The sequence below is a fragment of the Hyaena hyaena genome, unplaced genomic scaffold (assembly GCF_003009895.1).
Source record: "Hyaena hyaena isolate Hyena2069 unplaced genomic scaffold, ASM300989v1 scaffold_689, whole genome shotgun sequence".
In the NCBI taxonomy this organism is placed as follows: Eukaryota; Metazoa; Chordata; class Mammalia; order Carnivora; family Hyaenidae; genus Hyaena; species Hyaena hyaena.
In genome coordinates, this window is record NW_024081322.1 from 912,422 (window position 1) to 936,926 (window position 24,505).

The 24,505-nt window shown below is 41.1% G+C and overlaps 2 protein-coding genes across 6 annotated transcripts in view; one reads left to right on the forward strand and one right to left on the reverse strand.

Moving 5' to 3' along the window:
- CUNH4orf45 (chromosome unknown C4orf45 homolog) overlaps nt 1-20,712 on the forward strand; it is a 94,157-nt gene extending 73,445 nt beyond the window's left edge. The window contains exons 4-5 of the mRNA XM_039217439.1: nt 6,889-7,075; nt 20,531-20,712. Of these exons, the coding sequence (XP_039073370.1) occupies nt 6,889-7,075; nt 20,531-20,578 (235 nt within the window). The 3' untranslated portion in view covers nt 20,579-20,712. The remainder of the gene's footprint in view (nt 1-6,888; nt 7,076-20,530) is intronic.
- Nucleotides 12,937-24,505, reverse strand: part of FNIP2 (folliculin interacting protein 2) — a 132,558-nt gene continuing 120,989 nt past the window's right edge. For all 5 annotated transcript variants that reach the window (XM_039217438.1, XM_039217435.1, XM_039217436.1 and 2 more), the window contains 3 exons: nt 22,501-22,701; nt 18,630-18,745; nt 12,937-16,685 (listed from right to left, as the gene is read on the reverse strand). In XM_039217438.1, the coding sequence (XP_039073369.1) occupies nt 16,607-16,685; nt 18,630-18,745; nt 22,501-22,701 (396 nt within the window). In that variant the 3' untranslated portion in view covers nt 12,937-16,606. The remainder of the gene's footprint in view (nt 16,686-18,629; nt 18,746-22,500; nt 22,702-24,505) is intronic.

The window sequence follows — 24,505 nt, forward strand, 5'->3', positions numbered from 1 at the left end:
AAACAGAAGACACAGAGAATTTCTCCTTAAACAGGAAGTCTCCATGACACTTTAAAATAATTCCATTTGGGAAGCACTTTAGGAATAGTGCATTAGGGACCTCCAAAAATATGCTCCTCCAAAAAGAAATAAAAGTACTGGCAAAAATTGTCAAAATTACTTTTTTTCAAATGATCCATGAAGTATTTATTTAAGAAAAAAGCACTGAGTCTCAGAAAGAACAATGATATTTGGGTATTTTATTTTTTATTTTTTTTAACATTTATGTATTTTTGAGAGAGAGACAGAGCACGAGTAGGGGAGGGGCAGAGAGAGGCAGACACAGAATCTGAAGCAGGCTCCAGGTTCTGAGCTGTCAGCACAGAGCCCCATGCAGGGCTTGAACACATGGGCTGTGAGATCATGACCTGAGCCAAAGTCAGACACTTAACTGACTGAGCCACCCAGGCCCCCTGATCTTGGAGTATTTTAAACTTAAATTGCTCTATTCCCCAGAGACAAACCAAGAAACAGACTCCTAACAGAGAACAAGCTGATGGTTACCAGAGGGAAGGTGGGGGTGAGGGGTGGGGAAGGGTGAAATAGGAGAGGAGGATTAAAGAGTACACTTATGATGAGCACTGAGTAACGTACAGAATTGTTGAATCACTACATTGTATACCTAAAACTAACAGAAAATTGTATACCTAAAACTAACAGAAAATTGTATGTTAACTATACTTGAGTTAAAATAAAAACCCTAATAAAGACATTTAAAACAAAATAAATTGCTCTATTCCCAAACTCCCTTCTCAGCTCCATGGTTGCCTTGAAAAAACGAATAGCCTCACAACCATGGTAGCTGTGAAAACTAGCAGCCTACCAGTCACTGGAGGGGAAACACGGGTTTGAAGCTGCTTGGAAAAAACTCATACTCAGAGAAATGTCGCATTTGATCCATCTTGAAAATCCCTGGAAAAGTTCCATTCTCAGGGCTTGTCGTTATTTGACCTGACTCTATGTGAAGAAGCTGTGTCTCAGGGGCATTCGTCACAAACCATTAGTAGCAGCTGTTTAATACCACAGCTGCCTGAGGGACAATACCAGTGGGGCACACAGGGAGCGGACTACAAGTCTTAAGATGGAAAACTGAGAAATGAGATGTTCACAGGGGATGTTTGAAAGGCTCCAACATATTCCGAGAAATCTAGGAGGCTCTGCACACGTGCGGTGCTGTGCACCTGCTGAGGAAAAACCCCATAAGGTCCTAATCTCTCACCTTTGGCTAACCTTGAAGCTGGGTTCAAGCAGGAAATGAAGGCTAAGGCGGAGTTGTAAGCCGCCTGCCAAAGCACTGAAGGCACACCCCACACACAGAAAGGCGAGAAGGCATATGATTTGAGACATTTAAGGAAATTTCTATCCAATCAGTAGATGACCATTGAGCTAACCAGGCAGGAAGTTCAGGAGGCACACATGACAAAACTTAGACAATTAGTCCAGGAAAGTCACTTAAACAACCACCTAAAACAGCAATAATAACAAGCCCTAAGGAGGGGAAAGAAATCTCATTTCTAGAATTGGCACATTATAGTATTTGAAATGTGGATTTTTCAACAAAAACACAGAAGACAACGTCTGGTGGTTCAGAGTAGGGTGAAAAAGACTGTAAGAGGGCATCCTAGGGTGGGGTGTTGAATCCCAGACGGGGTGAGGAGAACATGTACAAGGCGGGGGTAGCAATGAGACATTGGTTACTGACAGGAAGACTGACCAAATAAATAAATACATGAAGAGAATGGGAATCGGGTTTCCCATTGTAGGAGAAGTGAGTTACACATATGTAAAGGGAGAAAACGAGAATAAACCCTCTAATGAACCCTGTGTCCTGTTGTCTCAGAAGGTTGTGTGACAGTGATACCTCAACACTAAGAGCAATACCTAACACTTGGATCTTGGTTTCTAAATATCATTTTCCATTAAAGGGAACCAGAGCTCCTTTAAGAAATGGATTGTTCCAGATGTGGGGAAGGGAAAGATGAGCCTGGAATATCTTTTTTGGCTAAACAGTAAGGAAGTACTCAAAGAATGGTGGGAGCAGTCATAAGGACACAAGCCAGATTGAAAGAGTTCTCTCTAGCCAAATCTGGGACAACCTGAGCATGAAAATGAATGTTATGAATGGATTGTAACCCAATGAATAAATTAGGAAATCATGAGTCCATAGTGATGTTAATTAATTGGACATTTGACACGGAATGAGGTTTTTACATAACGTCAAAGCTTTTTCTCACAAAATACTAACAACAAAAGAGGAAAGTAATTTTACAAAAGAGAACCATGGTAGATACCACCTCAATCAAGTGACCTTAGTGAACCTCACCAATAATAGGATGTCACACCATCGCCATTTTGTGTTATTCCTGCCCAAAGATGCATAGCCTGAATCTAATCAAGAGAAAACAGAAGATAAACCCAAATTAAGGAATATCTACAAAATAACTGGCCCGTGTTCTTCCAAAGTATCAAGGTGGTGTGAAAGCCACAGGAATATTGGGAAAGTGTTCCAGATTTAAGACTAAAGAGATGAGAAAACTAAATGCAACGTGTGGTTCTTAAATGGATCCTTTTGCAAAACGAACATTATTGGAAAACTTGAATGGTGTCTGAGGATTAGGTAGTAGCAATACAAATATGTTAATTTTCTGATTTACCCTGATTTTTCCTGCAGTTTTACTGGGGAATAATGGACATATATCACCGCATAAGTTTAAGATACAGAGCATGATAGTTTGATTTACCTACACTTTGAAATGATTACCAAGTAGCCTTAGGTAAAATCTGTCATCTCATGTAGGTACAAAAAAAAAGAAAAACAAATTTCTTTGTGATGAGAACTCGTAGAATTTACTCTCTTAATAACCGTCCTTATACATCACACTGTAGTGTTAGCTACAGCCATCATGGTGCACAATACCTCCCTAGTGCTTGTGTACCTTGTGACAAGCTTAAAACTTTGGACTACTTTCTTCTAATTTTTCCTCCCCCCACCTCACACCTCTGCTTCCAAATCTGATTTCTTCTTTTTCCCCCTATGAGGTTGGTAGTTTTGCAGGGCCCACTCATGTTGTCGCAAATGGGAGGATTTCCTCATTTTTTATGGCTGAAGAATATTCCATTATGTATGTATACCACAACTTCTTTGTTCTTCCATCCATCAATGGACATTAAGGTTGTTTCCACGTCTTGGCTACTGCAAGCAATGCTTCTGTAAATATGGGAGAGCAGTTATCTTTTTCAGTTAATGTTTTCATTTCCTTTGGATATGCTCCCAGAAGTAGAATAGCTGGACCATATGGTAGTTCTATTTTTAATTTCTTGATGAACTTCCATACTCTTTTCCATAGTGGCTGTCCCAGTTTACATTCCCACCGAGAGAGCACAAGGATTCCCTGTTCTCCACATCCACACTAACATTTGTTGTCTATGTCTTTTTGATGATGATCATTCTATCAGGTGTGAGGTGATATCTCATTGTGGTTTTAACTTGCATTTTCCCTAATGATTATGTTATGTCCCTAATGGTAATGTTTACCATCTTCTTATGTGCCTGTAGGCCATTTGTGTATCTTTGGAAAAAATGTCTTTTCAGGCCCTTTGCCCATTTTTTAATTGGATTATTGGTTGTTGTTGTTCTTTGCTCTTGGGTTGTATGAATTATATATTTTGGATATTGACACGTTAGCAGATATAGGGTCTGCAAATAAATTTTCCCATTCTGTAGGTTGTCTTTTCACTTTGTTGATCATTTCTTTTGTTGTGCAGAAGCTTTTTAGTTTGGTGTGGTCCCACTTGTTTATTTTTGCTTTTATTGCTTGTGCTGATTTCCTTCTGACATTGACAATTACACTGCAGTTATGTAGAATGTCCTTCTTTGTAGGAATTAACACACTCAAGTATTTTGGGAATGATGGGTATCATGTCAATTACGTACTTCTAAATTGTTCGGGGGGGAAAGCTTTTTTACTGTGCTTCCACTTTCCTTCAAGCTTGAAATTATTTCAAAAAGAAAAAAATCTGACCCTTAGGAGGCTACTTAACGTAAGAATTAATAGTAAGATGGTTACACTAAGAATATTTTGCTTTATTGATTTTGGGGTGTATGTGTATGTGTGTTGGCAGCTGTGGGTTTGTATACCATGGAATCGTTGCTGATGGCCTACCATTCATCCTCCAAACCATTCTGGAGCCAAACCTTCTTCTGCTCCTTGGCTGACCTCTTTTGACTTTTGTGGCTCAGTTGTAAGTTCAACATAATGCATGTAAATCTCCATAGTTGATGTAGCTATTGTTTTTATAAGATCTTCAAAATCTTTGAATGACAACTAATTTTTAGCTTTCCATTGCTCCTGGGGATTCAAGATGCAGGGACGAAGGATATTCTGAATTTAAAATAGAAGATTATAAAATATTTTAGCACTTAAATGAAGACCTCCTGCATGCAAGGATTTTCCTTTTCTATTTGGTATAATTACTTTTAGAATACATTTTGACTTAAAATTTTTCAAGATTTTATTTAAATTCCAGTTTGTTGACACAGAGTATAATATTAGTTTCAGGTTATAGTGTATTATTTTTAATGAAAATGTGGCACGTCTGGATGAAAGCGTTCTCCTGTGAATCCTTAATCAAGCTAATAGAAGAAACTATGAACAATACCTGTTCCATACATTCTACCCACTAGCAGTTCTTGTCCTTTAAACTTTCTTGAAATTACTTCCAACTAGTAATCTGTGTTTGTAAATAACAAAACTCAGACAAAACAGACTATAAGGATCCACTTCTGTGTACCCGCTGGTGGCACGAGGGGGAAGAGGCTGGCAGGCAGATGGAGGGGAGTGGGCAGGAAAGAACCTTTGTAGCAACTCAGCTCTGATCTTCTCCCCTCGTCCTCATTACTCCATCCACGACAGACTAGTGGAGTGTCAACTATGAGTCGGTCCAGGTAATGAGCACCAGGGGCCCAATGATGAATGAGAAATATTCAGGGCTCTCCAAGGAGCAGTGAGTTGAGAGGGAGACAAAGGGCTGCACTAGACATTTAGGTATATTCTAATCATTTCTACAAAAGAATCCAAATACTATGTGCTATCAAAGGAGAAAAATGGCTGCCTGAGAGGAATAGGGAAAGTCTTTACAGAAAAGGTGATGTTTAAAGTCTTGGCTGCAGTTTGCCAGGAGAGGAGGAGGGAGGGAATTACAAGCAAAAGGGGAAACTGAAGCAGAAGGCTGAAAGTCTGAAAGCGTGACTTCTGCAGAGTTCCCAGAGGAAAGGGTGAGTGCACAATGGAGCACTATGTGGGTGTTTGGGAGGAGGGATGGGCTGAGCACAGACCAGAAAGGCTCATGTGGGCAGACCATTTAAAAAAAGAAAACAGACAAAAACCAAACAGCAACAACACACACCCCTGTGTGCTGTGCTAAGGAATTTGGACTTTATCCTGAAGGCTATGGGGGCGGGGGGGGGGGGCGGAGGGTTGCTGGAGAATGACATGGTCAGGTCCCTCCCCACGCAGGGATCTGTGACTCTACGGAGTGGGAGGGAGTGTCTGACCCCTATGCGCTGTGAGAATTGCTGGCTCTCTCCCTGCAGTGAGCTCTCTGCAGGAATGATACCTCCCACTCTTCAGCCCACCCCACAAAAACAGCATGCCTGGCATTTTCTATCTGGCTTTGCTGTCTTCATGATACTTCCTAAATATCTGACTTACCTATTTGTTGTCTGCCTCCCATTCTGGCAGATAAGCTTAATGATAACAGAGACTTTGTTCTATTATTGCCGTGTCCCCAGCACCTCCTTCTGGTTCTGGGCAGAGAGTAAGCGTACACATGTTCTTGAAAGAGTGAAGAAGGATAATGCGAACCTGACACAGATCTTGGTCCAAAGAACTTGGGAACCCATAAAGCTCAAATTCCAGGAGGGGAAATTTGCAGTGGCTGAGGGGCTCTGAGCCTCGAGGTAGAGGGATGGTCAGGTAAGAGGCTCCAAAAGACTCTCCAGAACCACACATTTCCAAATGAGAAGGCAAATCCTATCCTAGGATCCTTTTTGCCTTTTCCCCAGAGCTGGCCCTTTTGTTTTTTTCAATGTTTTTTTTTGAAAAGACATTTTTTATTTTTCATTTGAGAGAGAGAGAGAGAGAGAGAGAGAGAGAGAACACACGCCAGAGAGAAGCAGAAAGGGAGACACAGAATCTGAAGCAGGCTCTTGGGCTTGAACTCACAGACTGTGGGATCATGACTTGAGCCAAAGTTGGATGATTAACTGACTAAGCCACCCAGGTGCCCCAGAGCTGGCCCTTTATAACAGGAAGGCAGGACTTAGAGAGTATTCTAATTTAGAGATGTTGAAACCTAGACCAGGATTTCAATTGGGAAAGAGAATGAAGACTAGATCTTTCCTTTAACATGCTGTCCAACACCAGACTCTGGAATCATGAAGTTAGAGTTTTTCTGAATTCCCCTGAGATCTCAAAGTGGAGAGACCAGGTCCTGCAGAACTCATAGGTCTCCTGAGGTCTCAGCTGGAACATGCCACCCTGAGCATCCTGTATGCATGGCTCTGAAGGACATGAGGAGCAGTCATGGTACAGTGTTCTAGGTAAGTATCTATCCCAGGAGGTGGTTTCCTGGGCCTCCAGCAGCTGGACATCCAGTAGCCTAGGCAGAGTCTAGAAACTTCTCAGAACACGGGCCGATGTTTCCGGTCCTTAGGTTTCTCGAGCCACATGGCTAGAAGTTGTCTCAAATCACAAGAGAAACAGACACAAATCTCAACTCTCTGAAAACTAGTGGCCTGGTTTCTAGATCTTTCCAATTTGAGAACCAGCTAATTTGTTCCTGTTTCAGGCAACCGAAACCTAGTATTATGGATACGCAAGGAAGATACAGCCGCGGTAGTATTGCCTGGCATATGGGTGATTATGAGAACACTGATCAAAGAAATTCCAAAGGGGCTCTCCTTGTCAAGCAGAGCATGGCAGAATTGCCAAGAGCTTCCAAACCACCTAAGCTGCCAAAGCTACCAAGAAAGGAGGTATGATCATTTGCTTTGCCGAATCATCATCGAAAACATCAAATTATTTTAACATGAATTAGAGAATGCTATTTAACAGTAATACTGATAGCAATCAGTTTTGTGGCTCTTTTTAAATCTGTGAGAACATTTATGAAATTTATATTGGATTTCTACAGTAACGCCCATACTGTGGGTAGGTGACTATCATTCCCATTTTATAGCTAAATAAAACAAGAGGTTGTAGAGTGCAGTCCTTACAAGTGCTTATTTAACATACGGGTGAACCTGAAGAGAATGGCCTTCTTGATTTGCAAAAGCTGAGAAAGTTCTCAGCGTGTGAAATGGAGGTAAATCTGTAACTCCTGTCAAAACTCTTGCAGGCTGGTTAGCAGAGTAAATCAGTTCAAATTCAAGTTTTGCCCATTACTATCTAGGAAATCTTGAGCCGGTTGCATCATTTCCCTATATGGGTTTTTCTGTAAGTAAAATGGGAAATTAGTATTTGTACTGAATATTTGATAAGAACGATCATGAGAATCAAAGAATGTGTAAGGATATACAAATCAGTAATTATTTCCTAGGGTCTTTTTGCATAATTCCACAGCAAAATGCACTTTATAGTCATCCAGGATTTCAATATTGAGTCTGACTCATTTCCACGAAAGAAAGCAAATGGGATAGCTCGGATTAATCCAGATATTCCTATTTCCTACATGAAAACAGTCTCTTTACTCCATCGAAGAATCTTCCCCAACTGCTTGCCCTGTCACCAGAGATCTGATTTATTAGCAATTAATTACATCTATTTGAAACATTCTGTGAAGGAGCCATGGAAGTCCTCCTTGGTAGATCCTGACCCCAGGTGTACTTTGTATTAAAAAAGGGAGCAGTTCAGCTGCTAACATTCCTCTGTGGTCTTCTTTTTGGGCTGGTTCCAAATGAAACGATTTATTGCAGTGTGTGTGGATAAGTTTGGGTTACTTTCCGTCACCGAACTAATTTTGTGTAGGATTAGAGCAATCATGGATTAAATGATCCCAAATGCCTCTATCATTCACTAAATCTAACTGAGATATTGTTATGCATTAAAAAAAATCTGTTCAGATTTTTTATTTTGAAATGATTTCAAATGTGCAGAAGATTTGCAAGAACAGTACAGAGTGAACTCTGATATTCTTTATTGAGAACAGTCAGTTGCTTATTCGCTTTAATGCTTTTCTTTCTAAATGTGTGTGTGTGTACGTTTGTTTTTCCAAATCATTTGAGGGTAAGTTGCAGACATGATTCTTCTTTACCCCTAAGCATTTCAGGGTATATTCCTTTTTTTATATATATATAAATTTTTTAAGATGTTTTATTTCTGAGAGGGAGAAAGAGAGACACAGCGTGAGCAGGGGAAGGTCAGAGAGAGAGGGAGATACAGAATCTGAAACAGGCTCCAGGCTCTGAGCTGGCTGTCAGCACAGGGCCTGACGCGGGGCTCGAACCCACGAACTGAGAGATCATGACCTGAGCTGAAGTCGGCCGCTTAACAACTGAGCCACCCAGGCGTCCCTCAGGGTGTATTCCTAAGAACAAAGATGTTCTCTCATATAACCACAGTACAATTCTAAGATTCAGGGAGTTTAACATTGATACGATTTAATTGTCTATAGTTCATAATGTCTTTTGTAGTTTTTCCTCATCCAGGATCCAATCTAGAACTATATATTACATTTAGTCGCCATGTCTCCTTCAATTCAGAACAGTTCCCTTAGTCTTGGTCTTTTATAGCACTGACATTTTGAAGAGTCTAGACCAGTTCTATAAAATATCTCTTAACTTGGGTTTATCTGATGTTTTCTCATGAATAGATTTCGGTTATCTGTTTTGGGCAGGAATCTCAGCTAAGTGACATCATGTTCTCAATGCATCACATCAAAGAGGGACCTGATGTCAGTTTAACTCATTGCTAGTAAGGTTTATTGACCACTTGCTCACATCTTTTCCCTTCCAGGGATCAACAAAATACTCTGTCACCCCAAATAAGCTCTCTTTTTATAAACTAGTCTTTCTTCTAAATTTCTAGATATACATTAGAGACTTTGTTCCCTGTGTCCATGTTTTGGACTATCCCACAGGATTCTTGTAGATGATACTTCAAGTATTCAAGCCTGCCCCCTGGAATATAAATCCTTTTCAGTGAAAATGACTTTAAACAAGTGTTCTACATTCAAAAGCCAGTAATGAATGGAACATGTGTAAAGTCTCCAACATAATGCTTTACACCAGCCACCAATGAGTGGCTCCCACTCCTACACTTACCTGGGATGCCAGCACATTTTCCATTTTATGCTGCAAGAATCAAAACCACGTACTGAAAGCAGCCTCAATGAAGCTGAAGGAGATGCCTGGCTCTAGAAGTTAACACACCACGGCAGGGGTTAATCCTTACAGGAAGGGGGCATTTTGCTCCCACTGTGAATGAAGTGTTACTTCCTTCCTTGCCATCTCAGAGGATTTTTTCTTTTTCTTTTTTTTTAAGTTTATTCATTTTGAGAGAGACAGAGACAGCGCAAGTGTGGTTGGGGCAGAGAGAGAATCCCAAGCAGGTTCTACACTATCAGCACAGAACCAAGATGCAGGGCTCGAACCCACTGAGAAGCCGTGAGATCACTGCCCGAGCCAAAACCAAGGGCCGGGCCCTTAACGGACTGAGCCACCCAGGTGCCCCTCAGAGGCTTATTTCTAACTTCCACTTTTCCTATTCTCCCACGTCTCCTTTGCTGCATATATCCAAAGACTATATAGGGCTTGTATCTCTGCCTTTGCAGGATAACTCTGCTGCCTGGACTCTTTACGGTGTTAAAGACCTATGCTTCAAAGCCTGCTTACAAGCTGGTATGACAATATTCTGACTACCCAGCTGCTTTCTGGGGGTTCATAATATACATCATCCTACATCATCTCAAGTACCTGTATCAGCCAAGATTCTCCAGAGAAATAGTGCCAAAAAGATGGACAGACTGATTGATTTTAAGGAATTAGGAATATGGCTCACGTGATTCTGGAGGCTGGCAGATCCAAAATGGGCAGGGTTAGGCCAACAGACTGGAGACGTAGGCAAGAATGACATTGCAGCTCATGTCCAAAGGCAGGCTGGAGGCAGATTTCCTCTTCAGTGGGGAATTCAATCTCTTAAATCCTTCAACTGACTGGATGAGGCCCACCCACATCATGGTGGGTGATCTGCTTTACTGAAAATCTACCCATTTAAATGTTAATCTCTTCAGAGAGCTAGCCTCAGCCCCTCCCCCACCCCACCCCAGGCTCTGGCCCAACATAAGAGGACTGCAGTTGGGGGGCAGGATGCGGTCTGGCATGGGGGAGCTTCGGGATGAGAGTGGTCTGCGTGCTCAAAGCCCCATGTGCGAGAGGAGCTTTGGTACCCGCCAGGCAGAGCCCGACTGGGGCAGGGAGCAAACTACTTAGAGCAGGGGCGGGAACCTCTGTGACGGTGCTTGGGTCTCTGCCCCACCCACCTCCCCTCCAGTCTCACTGAGACCCTCCCCCTTTCCCTGACGTTACCTGCTGGGCGTAGATTTCTTTCCTCGCTGGTTTGCCCCAAAGCCTGTAGTTAGCTGTGAAGACTGAGACTAGAACGAGGAGTCCCAACCTAATGGCCTCTTCAGGTCTGTCCCTCTGCGGGGAAAGACCCTGCTCACGCAGCAGCCCAGCCAGGTGCACTGTGTGGTAGTCATTAGTATCTGTCTGGAGCCTCAGGATCCTAGAGCAGGTTGAACCTATTAACACCCACACTATCACAGCTGTGATAATCGAGGCCAGAGAGGTTGAGAAACTTGTCCAGTGTCACATAGCTAGTAGGCAGCCGACTCAGGATTTGAACCCAGACAGCCGACCTTCACCCTGTCCAAAGACACCACCTGCATGTGGAGCACAGGCTAGGCTAACTGATGGCGTCTACTAGAAGGAAGCCATAAGAACAGGATGTGGGCCTTGGAGGGGAGAAGGGTTGTGGATCAGACACACGGGCCTGCAGGTGCGAAACCGGTAACACAACAGTTTTGCTAAAGGTAGAAGACATCTGTGGTCAAGTCCCCTGCCTTGGCTCTTGGCTCTGTGACTCAGTTGTTCTTGGGGAAGTATGAAGTTTAGTGGGACCCTGTTAGTCACCTTCCTGACTGGTAGCTTGGGACCTTCTGTGGAAATGCCCTGCAGAGAGTCAGCCCTCAGGCAGCAAACACTTGGGGAGAAACAGCATTTTTGTCAGTCACCGGCTTGAACCTTTATCTCCTTGCTGAAAACCAGGTCCTACCTAATACAACCCAACGTGGGGCATGTTTTAAACAACCTCCCTTTCCCACCCCCTCCAGAGGCAGCCCCCTCTGCCTCCCAACCTGGTTTCCAGATTCTCGGGTAGCTGGCACGGCTGGATCTCCGATCGATCGGTTACTATAGGCGCTCAGTCTATAACTCAGAACCCCACCCCCCTTGGCTACCAGGAAGATTTCCCTTGGACTGCTTTCTCCACCTCCCTCTGTCCTGCGTACTTCGACCAGCGACCAGCGCCTAGCACCAAAACATTTGTTGAACGGATGAGTGAATTAATAAGGATTAAAGGATATATCAACCAAGCTTAAAAAGTAAATAATAAATCTTAATCTCATCGAAAAAATACCTTCACAGAAACTTCCACACTGGTGTTTCACCCAAATTTCTGGATACCATGGGCTAACCGAGGTTGACACATAAAACTGACTGTCACAGTACCTATCTCATTCAGGTGACAATTAAGCATATATAAAGCACCTGACAGAACAGTCTAGCTACCAGGGAACCGAAAAGCAAGGCGGCGTGTGTGTACGTGTTTACGTTCTTCACCAATGGCAAAATTTTTAAAGTTGCTTGAGGGATATGGAAAACACTTTTGAAATTTTCATTTAATCCAAAAGGGAGTTTGAAATACCTAACGTTCATTCTCCCCACGATCTTTAAGACGACATGATTCAGGATGGTATTATGTATGTTACAAAAGTTATACTTAAAAGCATTTTTTCCCTGAGACTATACATATGAATGATCTCATCTTTTACATAGCAAATATTACATAATGTCCTTTACTTTCCTAAAATAAAATTCATATAGAGTATAACCTACTTCCACACATAATTTGTAACAAACCAGTAAAATGCCCTAGATGTCCTATTTAAAAAGTAACCTATTAAAATAGATTTTAATACACAGACACTGAAACACTAGATAAGAATAGGAAATATAAGGGAGCAGGCAGATCTTTCATCTATATGCGGTCTGCAGGAATGCTACAATTACAATAACGAAGACTGAAGCGGATGCACAGATGACTCAAATTCATGAATACAGTAGTGGTTGGTAAGGTTGCTTTCCCAATTTATGTTAATTCTTGTAAAAATTCTGAATCTTGCAAAGTAAAATCTTCTCTCGATGTATACAACACTGGCATTCCTGGAAACTTCAGCATGTGTTAAACTCATGTGAGAAACACATTGTGCTTTTATGTAAAGCAGAATTAAATTCTTAGCCTAGATAATTATAAACAGGTTTTTCACCCACATGACCGTCCGGCGGAACATTTAAAAGTCATGCAGGCGGTGGGACAAATCCTCATTGGGTGGGGTGTCCCCTGCATTTCAAGACCTTTCTCTTACCGTCCTTGGCCCCCATCCACCGGCAGTTAACTCTCACGCACCATTTCATGCTAACCAAAACGTCCCTACATTTCCCAAACACCCCTGTTGAAAATCGCTGACATATACAACCAAGTGAACTAATGGAAATGATGCCTCTAGGTTTTCAAGTTCTGAGATTAAAAATAACAAATCACATGCAGTACCAGGAAATTGTTCAAGATAATTTCAAAAGGTTTATTGCACCAAATGCCACAGAAAAATGGATCAAAATAATACATGAACAAGTTTTAAGAAAAGATTTCTATACATTGCCATTGATATCTATTTACCTGATCAAAAATATAAAGTCCTATCAATTTGTCTTACTGGAGCTTCAATAATAACAAATCCCAGAATCTTCTCCTTTTTTAAACACCACTTAAATTTAAGCATATTGCAGTCTTGCTGCTCCCAAGATATATGGTCACCAAAATTTTGACACTTAAAAATTAACACTCAGAGGGGGCTGCTTGATTTAGGTAAATATTGTATTAAAATATCCCCTCCCCCACAGCACAATAAAAAAAAAAAAATGGTTCACATTTACCAAGAGAAGCTAAAGGCGTTTTCAATTTAATGGTGAAAGTCTGCATCAACAAAATACTTTCAAAAGTATAGATTAGTGTGGAAATCCAGGCATTTAAAAGAATTTTAGGGTCACTTTATATTCTTGATTTTTATGTACAACCAACTCTAGCGAAGAACCTAAAAAGCTACAGGCTAACTTTTTATAAAATCTCAGGACCTAATTATAAGAGCCGAAACGACAGTTTAGTATCACTTAGCAAGCGGGGACTTTTCCTCCCTCCAAAAAAGTTACTTTTGAAAAATATGGTTAAGTTTAAAAAGTTGCGATGTGTAAACGGCAGTTCCATGGGATGTGAAAAGATTATAGTTACTTTTATTAAAAAACAGCACACTTCAGAAAAATGGATTGAAGCCTGTACAAAAAGCTATTTAACACTGATAAAAAATAAAATACTTTGGAATTATGCACAAGTATGGAAGCTACATTTTAAATTTTCATTGTCATGTTTAAACGTACACAATTACCTTTACATTCATATCACTCGTCGATTAAAAATAAAACTGCAACATGCTAGAAAGAGGCCCATCACAGTAACATGGACACAGGCTGCTCTGTCATGCCTCACTAGCTTGCTTCAAAAAGCAAGATGCTACAAAAGTTACACTCAACAGGTAAGACTTAAAAGTTGAAGAAACCCTAAAGGTGGAATCCTGTCAACTGAGGTAGTTTTCTTTTCTTTTTTTTTTTTAATTTTAATTTTTTCTTCAAGTGGGCATGGGGTGGGGGAGGGTCCCTTTCTTGCCTCTTCAGCTAAGACAGAATGAAGCCACTGGGTGGTGTGAGTGGGTGTATCTCAACGCAATTCCATGAGATTTTTTTTTTTCTTTTCCACTTTTGGGAAGAGGTTGAATTTAAGACAAAGAAAACTTGAATGTTATTTAGAGGAGGATTATAAAAGAGCAGCAACATTCTTGGTCTGTTTTTGTAGGCAATCGATGTGAGGATTAGGTTCTGACTGGAATCCTGAGTGTCACGGAGGCAACCCCCCCATGTGACCCACCTGTAGTTTCCAACAGACATTTTCCAAGAGAGAATTTTAGAACAGTAGATTAAGAGGCAAATTAAATGTTCTCAGGCTTTGAGAGGACTGGGCTAAATTTTTATGTATGGAGTTTAGAATCAGCTATTTAAAGCTCAATTTCCCCCTATGTGGGTCTAATTTTCAACATGTCGCTACAAACACATTTTGAATGAAACTGGTTCTGTATCCAGTTACTTTCTATGAAACCCTGGAAGGCGGTGAATGAGGGAAAGTGCTCAAAACGTGTAAACAAGAAAAAGGGAAATAGAAATGAGGGGAATGCTCTAAACTGGTACAGATGGAAATGACATAACGTCAGCTATTATAATTTATTCACACATAATGAGAAACAAATGATGACCAAGCTGAGCCACAGGTGAGGTTCATTCTCTGAGTAACAGAACAACAAGCAGTGACGTCACAAAACTAGAGACTTAAGAACACCAAGCTCAGATGTTAGCGGAAGGGGATGAGAAAAACATAAAGCTGGAAAGCTTCAATCTTACGAAAGACACAAAATAAAAATTAAATATATTATTTAGAGCCTTAATGCACCCGCCTACATTTCACATCATAAAACAGAGACAGAAGAAAAGGTAGCAGTTCTGACCTATCCCTAAAGAATTATTACACCTAATTTTCTCCATTGGTACTTGCATAACGAACTTGCATTTGTAAAAGAAGAACAAATTTATGTAACTTGGTGTTCAGAATCCAGATTGTAGCAAATAAAAAATCTGAAGTCATTCTAAAAGCCCTAAAAGGAAAGTTACTTCGTAATCTTGGGTACAAACAGATGCATGAAAAGGAATGGGATTAATTCATAAAATAGTGTTAGAGAAATGAGAGCCTGGTTGTAATCAATTGTACTCAAGACCTGCAAGGTGCTAACAATGTTCTGATTGGCTAGATTAGCGCCGACCTTTTAACAATCAATATTTTTAAACTCTTTACCCGGGATGTCGGGACATACTCTGACATGGTCAGACTTCATGACCAGTACACTAAGTAAAGTTCCTTTCACATTAATGAAAAACTAAGGTTTGTTTTGTTTTTTTTTAAAAAGTGAGCTATGCTAATAAACAGTCCTTCATTTTGGCAGATTTTATAATGGGTATATTAATTTCTGGAGAGGTGTTTTGAAAAGGACTTAGGCATTAGAAGGCACAGAGATGATAATGTAAAAATTTAGATCATTTATGGATTGTTTATAAATGTACAAACTAATTACTTTCATTAGTCATCCTGAACTGTTGCAGGTTTCATTTCCCACCAGGCCAGCTGCGCCTTTTAAAGTACAAATAGTCATTTGTATTAACTATTACAGGAAGAAAGTGGCTTCGGCTGGAAGAATTCAGCAACAGAAACACTCTTGAGCTTATAGAAATAACTTTGGTAAATGGCCTCTCTTAAAAAGGCCGCTGAAAGCTCTAAAGTATGCGGATAAAACATATGGTATCAGACTGTGCACTCTGCAGCTATGAACTACATCTTGATGAGATTAAGATGCTACATTGATTCCTGGGTTTATTGCACCAACAATCCATCTCTAACCTACCTGTGGCTGCATCTGCAACAAGGTAAACTCCAAGAAGATGTGAAAACAGTGGGTCCCTAAAGCACTCTCTTCCCAACGGTCGATCCTCTTTCCTGTTTCGCATCAGGTGGTAACTCCTGCGGCTAGCGGACAGGAAGATGGCACAGTGTGGCTTGCTTTCTGTCACCTTTTGTAAACAGCAAACTCTGCCCTGGAATTCAAATCCCTCGTTCTGTCTTAGAACAGCAAATCACACTTTCTCCAGCTTGGAGAGCTCACGCTGAAACTCTGAAACACTCTCCTACTGGAATCCTATGTACACTGCTTACCCCCGCTCCAAAGTCACTTGCCCTTATTCTGCCCAAACACATAGGCGCTCTGTACCGACAGCTTAGTGTTTAGTGTAGTGTTATGTCTCCTCCTGCCCAAAAAGTCACTCTCTGTTGATTCATGGGTAACAAAAGGCCGAAAGTACTCATGAAAAACACAAATGCCATTATGTCAAGTAAACCTAAGTCGTCCAACGAGGCATCCACTTGAAGCAACAAAACAAAACAAAACAAAGCAGTGGAATGACTGTTTCTGTTTGCTCTTCTCATGCTTTTGACGTCACAGAGAGCTTATTCCTTTCGCCTTCGGTTCAGAATCTGATTTTCTTTTTTTCTTCCAAGGAAGAACTGTCCTGAGCTTTAGCTTATAAGAGTATTTGAGCGACGTAAGGAGAATGAGTACTGGCAATAGCAGTCAACAGGGGCAGGTCGTTTGATTCAATCCTAAATATTGAAAAAAGAAAAGAATGTTAAAGTAGCATAATTTCACAGGAAAGTATTATTGCTAGATACCAAGCTTGCCAGAGGATTGCTTAAAACTAATGACAATGTAAGAGATGGAAAGATGATAAACTTGTTCTTTTAATGTGATCTCCCAGTGATGCCGCCCAAGGAAGCGGAGGAAGATGCCAGTGTGCTGTGCCTGTGGACACAAGGCTGTTCTTCCCATGGGCAGGGGTCACCCAATTTTAAGCCCATAACTTTTCTATATTCCCCGACAATTACGGTTTTCTCCAGTGGCTGAGTCATTCTGAGCGCATGCTGAGCCCATGGTGAGGTTCCACACCTGGGCTCAAATCAGTCTTAGGACAATGATGAAGGTGGGAGCTTTTTCAGAACACTTGAGGATTTGTTCAACAGGTTACACAATTTAGATCCTCACTAAGCATCTGAGCCACAGCATTCTGAGAGCAAAGTAACACTAATAGATACTGAGTCAAGAGACATCACAGCATCAAATGGACGTGGCTTTGGCTCCCTCTCTTACAGCAGAGGCGGATACAGTGTGGTCACTGGCTGAATGCTGCCAAATGTCCTGAAAAAAATTAGGACTGCTTCGGTCTATGGAATATGTCCTATTTTTTCCCCCTTGAATTCCAAAAATGAAAAATTAAAAATAAAATTTAAAAAGGTAGCTGCCATTACTTCATGGAATTTTCTATGCCTTCTCCGGTAACGCTCCCTACAGATCTCCCTTCAGGGTGGATGAGAAGTTCTTCAGTACCTTTTGTGCCACTGGCTCTGACTAGAAGAGGAAGGGGCTAGAGAGGCTGGATGTGACCCCCACGAATCATGCACTAAGAAGACCTAGAGATGAGAGAGGTAAATAAACCCTTTTGGTCTTTCTAACAGTGTCTATGGACACCTGCCAGCCAGGGAAAGATCCCAGAAGTACAAGTCACACACCTGGCAGTGGGGAGCCTGGTGAGCAGGACTAACGTGGGAAGCTGGTAAAGAGACCGAAACAAAAACTAGGAATAACAACAGCAACAACAACAAAGAGATATGTGGCAAGTTAACTGCAAAAGCAAATGCCTAAGAAGGGAAAAATATTTTTGGAATAAAGTATGGAAAAAAATCTATGATAGGAAATGCCAAGAGCCATAGTACCCTAAGTCACATCCTGGGTGTGAAAGATGGAAAAGTCTGGCAAGAATGCAAAGACCCGAGCCTTGACATAATACTTTGGTTAGCAGGCTTGATGGAGAATTTCAAGGATGACATCATATATGCAAGATTTGCTTGCTCAAAAATTAGGGGAATCCTCATCATAGTGAAGGCAGTCAATTCCCCATAAACGGGGTCTTTTAGTTAGTTTTCTGTTGAAAAATTAAGCAGAGATGAACAAAAGTCAATTTCTTCTCCGAGAGAAGTTCTGGCAAAGACCCTGTGAGGACGATGTACATTAGCAGTAGCATCAGTATATCTCCTCTTCCAAGGGGCCTGTGATGAGGGAGGGGAAAGTACCGCCCCCCCGCAAACATGCAGGTGGCCCTGAAGGTCCAGGAGCGCGGCCTTCTTTGCCTCCTCCAGGGAGCAAAATGCAATTCTGACAGGCTGCGCCTTTGACGTCTTACTGAAATGACTAGACAGGGGCAGGCCGAGTGGGACTAAATTTTTCACTTTCAAGCATAAAATAATCCGGGGAGAAGACTAACATCAAGTACTACTAGCTTAAAGTTCTGTGCTTGTTTCTCAGTCTGGAACTCCAGCATCAGAGATACGAAGAGGGGAAGGAAGGAAGCCGCAGAGGCACACATCTGATGACTGTTCAGTGGGGCGCCAGGGCCCACAGGTGCCGGGTGACGCAGGCCGCGTGGGTGAGTGGGTGCAGCGCTGGGGTCAGCCCCAGCGTGGGGAGGGATGGCGGTGCGTCACAGAACTCACCCCAGGACGACACCTAATTCTTTCACATGGACTCGTGTGTGACCACGCAGATACTCAGACAGCATCTTACTTTTCAGGTACATCTCCTGTAGTCTGTCTTCAAGATGCATGATGCACTGGGGAGCCAAGAACATTCACAATGAGGGCCGGTATCCAAATCTCTGCCAGAATCTCAATATTCTAAGAGCTGGAATTCTCTTAATTCCTGTCTAAGTACACAGCTATAGCCTCATTCCTTTCAAATACGCGTAAATATTACAGACCATACCAAACCCTACCACTGGTGGGTATAAGAAAAGGTTTTTATAAAACAACAGTTTACTTTTTCTAATGACTAAGATTTTCATACATATCTGCTAGTCTTTTTTAAAAAGCATTTTTAACATAGCTGAAATCATTCTGTAAGTGTATTTATTTCCTGCTTTTAAACAACTTTACAATAATCCTTTCCCCATGTTATTAATAAATCTTTATCAATGTGATTTTTATGGCAAAATGACTTTTGAGAATGCACATTATCATTATTTGCATATCCACATGGCAATCTGAGTTTTGTTACCATAGTTTTTTAAAGAACATCTTTGTTGTTGTTTTCCTGTATCTCAGATTATTTTGGCGAAATACATCCACCAAAGTAGAGCAAATGGAACAAGGTCACTTTAAATTTTTTCTTTTGGGTTTTGCTCTCAAGAGCGCATTTTAACTAGGTCTTTAATAACAATAAAGAAAAGGCAATTATTCTCAGGACATCTCTACCCTTGGAATTGTGTCCAACTTCATTTTTTAGAGAATAGCAACCATCTGTGTCTTTCACCAGAGGCAAATGCTTTTGCATTTGGCAGGCAGAGCCATCCAAGCCTCTTCAGTAAGACACCTGACGGCTTTGGCAAGGGTAATTCCATCATACATAATTTCTTCTAGACCATTACGCCTGTTATCTGCAAGGTAAAAAGATTAACAGATCCATTTGAAAATGTTGATCTTGACCATCTGGGCTGATCAGTGACATGGAAAAAGTATCTCTTCGAGATGCAATCTTACAGTTTTTCATTGGCTTAAAAATCTTTTACATGCATTGTGTTGAGAGGAGGAACAACAACTGGTAAGTGACTAATAATTAAAGCAAGGAGGGTTTCACCAATTCTCACCAGTTACGTGGTAAAAGGAGCTCCTGTTAAGTTTCCGTTTCTTATAGAGTGAACACAAAGTTTTTAATATGAGTGTTATAAAATATTAAAAGGAACATTCACATGATGTTGAATCTTTTGTTTTAAATGGTTAATTTACACTGTTTTCATAGTCCCTATGAAAGCTGTATGTTGTACTGTGGAAATGAAGAGAACACTGGTCTATATGGAATGTATACTAAACTCAAAATCAAATCATTTAGAATTATTTTTATGAAAGGTTTCATTATCAAATAGAACCACTTTGGGCTCCACCCTCCCCTTTTTCTGGGATTTTATTCCCGAGATGAATTTGTTTAATTTTTAGCTTCTGAAATTTTAAATAGCTACTTTCTCTTTTCATAATGAAGTCTCTCATAGTCATTTACTCTTGTGTTTTAGTCAAGCGATTTTTAGGGAGAATTTTAAACTGCAGATGAAGTTTTCTTTGATCTTGGTTTTTGTCAGGTTAAATAAGTCATTCTATTCCTACTGCTGAGTAGCTAAACATGCTTCTGCCAAAAAAACAAAAACAAAAAGCAAAAACAAACCAAAAAACATACTTCTGTCTATATGAAGTAAAAATAATTAATTATAGTGATTTATTGCTTGGATAACTAAGATGTCAAGTGTAATAAGAGCTATGTATTACAGAATAAAATATGAAACATGGCAAATACTTAAAATAGTAAAAAGTAAAAGTATAAAATCTAATATATCTTTCTTTCCTCATAGAAAAGGAAAGTTGAGCCACTAAACCAGCATGATGCAGCTTGCTACTAGAAAGAAAAACTGACCGCAAATACAGAACGAAAGTAAGGCCGTCATAACTCATCAGTACTTCTCACATCACCCCCTGGGACAGAGGTCCTGTGAGAGCATGCTTCAGTCTAAAGCCCGAATAAATATTTTGGTGAAAAGGCACTGTCAGTCTTTACAACCACTAAGATTATTCATGAAACTAATTATTGTCAGCATTCACGCTAACAGTACCTGTTTCCTGCGAGCTGATCACATGTAACACTATCCCGAGTGCTTTGCCTGAATCATCCAATTTCATTTTCATAACCACATGAGATAAGCTCTATTATTTGCTCAGCTTTACAGATGGGGAAATGGAGACCTTGAGAAGTCACACAGTTAGGAAGTAGTGGAGCTTGGTCTAGGATATGACCCTAGACTACTGGACCCTAACGGTCATGCACTGGCCATGGCTGTACCCGGACTGGTAAAGTATCGCATATGGGCACGGTGCTTTAGTAGTTTAAAAAGCAGTATCTCAGACCAAATTTTCAGAGCCTTCTCACAAGATGTGCAAAGGATACTATCTGTTTTACAGCTGAGACAGCTGAGGTTCGGAGATGCTGAGGACTATCCACAGTTACACAACTCGTCAATGGCGAAGCCTAGGCTTTAACCTGGCTGCACTGAGGGGTCCCTCTGTCACGCCACACTGGCACGACAACTACCAGTACCTCAGATCCCCTTCTTTTTAATGTTTGTTTATTTTTGAGAGAGAGAGTGAGAGAGAGGGAGGGAGACAGAGAGAAAGAGAGACAGAGAGAGACAGAATACAAATGGGGAAGGGGCAGAGAGGGAGATACAGGATCTGAAGCAGGGTCCCGGGTCTGAGCTGTCAGCATAGAGCCTGATGTGGGGCTCGAACTCACAAACAGTGAGATCACGATCTGGGCCAAAGTCGTACGCTTAACCGACTGAGCCACCCAGGTGCCCCTCAAATCACCTTCTTGAAGGCCAGGGAAGTCTTAACTTTCTGAGGAATGTGGTGCATCAGTAGGTCACATCTCAGAACAGTTACCAGTCTTTTCACGGTTAGTGTAGGTCCTTCATATTCAGCTTCCTACTTTGGTATTAAGCAGCTCTGTATCTCCTGTGCAGGTAATGGATGGACAGATGGATGCTCTGGTCTGGGAGCATACTGCAGAGGGCAGCCGAGTGTGGGGGGCAGAGCAGAGAAGGTGGGCGCTCTTTCACCTCAGTGCAAATCCCCAAGGTCAGCTCACTTTTGCTCTTCCTCACTATATGCCGTGAAGCCTCTCTTCCGCTTTTGAGACCTTTCTCCCTCCCTCTCAAACTATATTTTCTCTCAGTCTCTCTGCAGATAAACACACATTTTTTTTATATATATTCATTCCAGTGACTGGGGGAGAGCTGTTGATCATTTTCTAGGAGTTTATGGGCTCTATTTATTGTCTTTAATATAATGTTATGAAATCAATTTTAAAATCCCATCTGAAAAGGAACACAACGATACCATCTTCTATGGGTATGGTACTTCAAAATTTTAAATGTTTACACAAACGATATTCCATTTCATCCTTAACAATTTTATGAGAATGGTCCCTGAACAAAAGGAACTAGAATCCCTTCAGTGGCTGGCTTGTTGATGTTGATACAATAAAAGGAAAACAAATGAGTTCTCCAAATGAAGAATTTAAATGTCCTTTTATGCTTATTTCTTTGGCCATATTCCTTTCTCAAAAAGATTTCAGTGTCATTCTGTGTCGTTTCATGGAAATAACTATCACTACTGAAATCTATCCTGTTTGCTGGTTTTACGTTGTGTGTTCAATTTTTACTTATGCTAACGTCCAATTATACTAAAAACAATACATATCAGTATTGTTAAGTGTTTTGTTTTTCCTTAACTGTATTTCTATGGTAAGATGAGAACAAGTACTTACAAAATCCGCAGGGAGGTGAAGCTTGTAAAGCTGTAAGATGGAGTGAAGCAAACTGGACACCTGACTAGAGACCAAGACATCCTGGCCCAGTTTCATGCTGTCCGTCACTTTCCTCTGACTTGTGGCTACCTGGACACTCCACTTATCCGTGTCTGCAATAATACAGACAGCTTCGGCTATCGGCTCATCAAGTACTGGATGCTGGAAGAGAAACACAGTGGGTCAACGTTTCACAACCCTGCCAGGGGCACTCAAAACATCCAGTAGCATTAGTCTAACAGTTCAGAAGCTGCTGGTGGGAGCTGCAGATATTTAGGGTGTCATCATGACTAAAATAGGAACATCATCAAATCATCATTTAAAATTAACATGATCAAAACTGCATTCAATCAATATTTCTTTCTTACACCCAGAAGGTATGCTGTAAGTGTTGTTGACGTTCATAGATAAGTGAAAAAATAGTGCCCTCCCTATATTCCAAGAGACTAAAATTCCTTTCCTTTCTCTTATTTCTTTAAAAAAAATTTTTTTAACACTTATTTATTTTTTTAGAGACAGAGAGAGAGCACAAGCAGGGGAGGGGCAGAGAGAGAGGGAAACACAGAATCTGAAGCAGCTCCAGGCTCTGAGCTGTCAGCACAGAGCCCAATGCAGGGCTCTAACTCACGAACCATGAGATCATGATCTGAGCTGAAGTCAGATGCTTAACCCACTGAGCAACCCAGGTGCCTCAGATTTCTTTCCTTTTGAAAGACTACACTCTCCTTGTAAAATGGAGAAAATCTGAATAAGGTGTAATATTCTATTGCCATTTCTCCAAAAGAAGGTTAGGCAGGGTAACTTAATATTCCCTTAAAGTTATAGATTTAATCATTAAGCAGTATTTATTTAGTGACCATGTGCTACATACATAAATCAACTCTACCAACATCTAGATGAGGCCACAAGGCCAAAGGATGGCTACTGATGAATAACTTAAAATGCAAAATCCTTGGTAACTATGTAGTGATGGAAAAGCAGGCTGGCAACTGGTAAACTGTGCCACAGGGCAAACAGGGTCAGGCAGTCAAGGAAAAAAAAATCTAATGTCTTGAAACTGATCAAAGTATAACTGCTTCATCACCAGCACGTGGTGTCAGGGCAATGTGGCTCATTGGTGGAGGTCATGGATGGAAGATACTCCACGCATGACTTATTTTAGAAGGCTGCAGATCCAGATATGATAACAAAAAGGGACAGAGAAGTTGGCTCAATTATTCTAAAAGGAGATACTTAATGCATATGAGAAACATATAAAACAATCAACCAAACATGAAACATGAGCACGACCCTTATTTATTTATTTGAGCCAAAAATCAAAAGTCTTACACTCCAAAGACTGAGCCACGTAGGCACCTCAGCATGAGTCATTTTTAAATCACTGGATCAAAGAGGCAGAATCTAGGGTGGAAATCAGAGGAAAGACTGAAGACAAAGGATCCAAGGGTTGGGACAAACTGATAGGAATCTGTGAGCCCATTCCTAGGTGGGGGCTGAATCTCTTCTGCCTGTATCCTTAGCCCCTAGCACAGGGCCTGGCATTGGAGAAATGTTACTAAATTAAAATGAGACTGGTTAGGGGTGCCTGGGTGGCTCTATCAGTTGAGTGTCTGACTTCAGCTCAGGTCATGATCTCGTGGTTCATGAGTTTGGGCCCTGCATCAGGTTCTGTGCTAACAGCTCAGAGCCTGGAGCTGCTTCAGATTCTGCGTCTCCCTCTCAACCTGTCCTCCCTTGCTCACGCTCTCCATTCAAGTAAATAAACATTAGAAAAAATTTTTTAAAGAATAAATGAGACACGTTACACAAGCCCATGACAGAGTTAAGGAGCATCCTGCATTCCCTAACACAGCACGGTATTGCTGACTTTTATGTTTACAGGTTCCAGAACAGAGAAGAACCAGCCGAACATTTACAGAAGAATACCTTAGAAGAAATACTGGAAGCATTACATTCTCAGGTTACT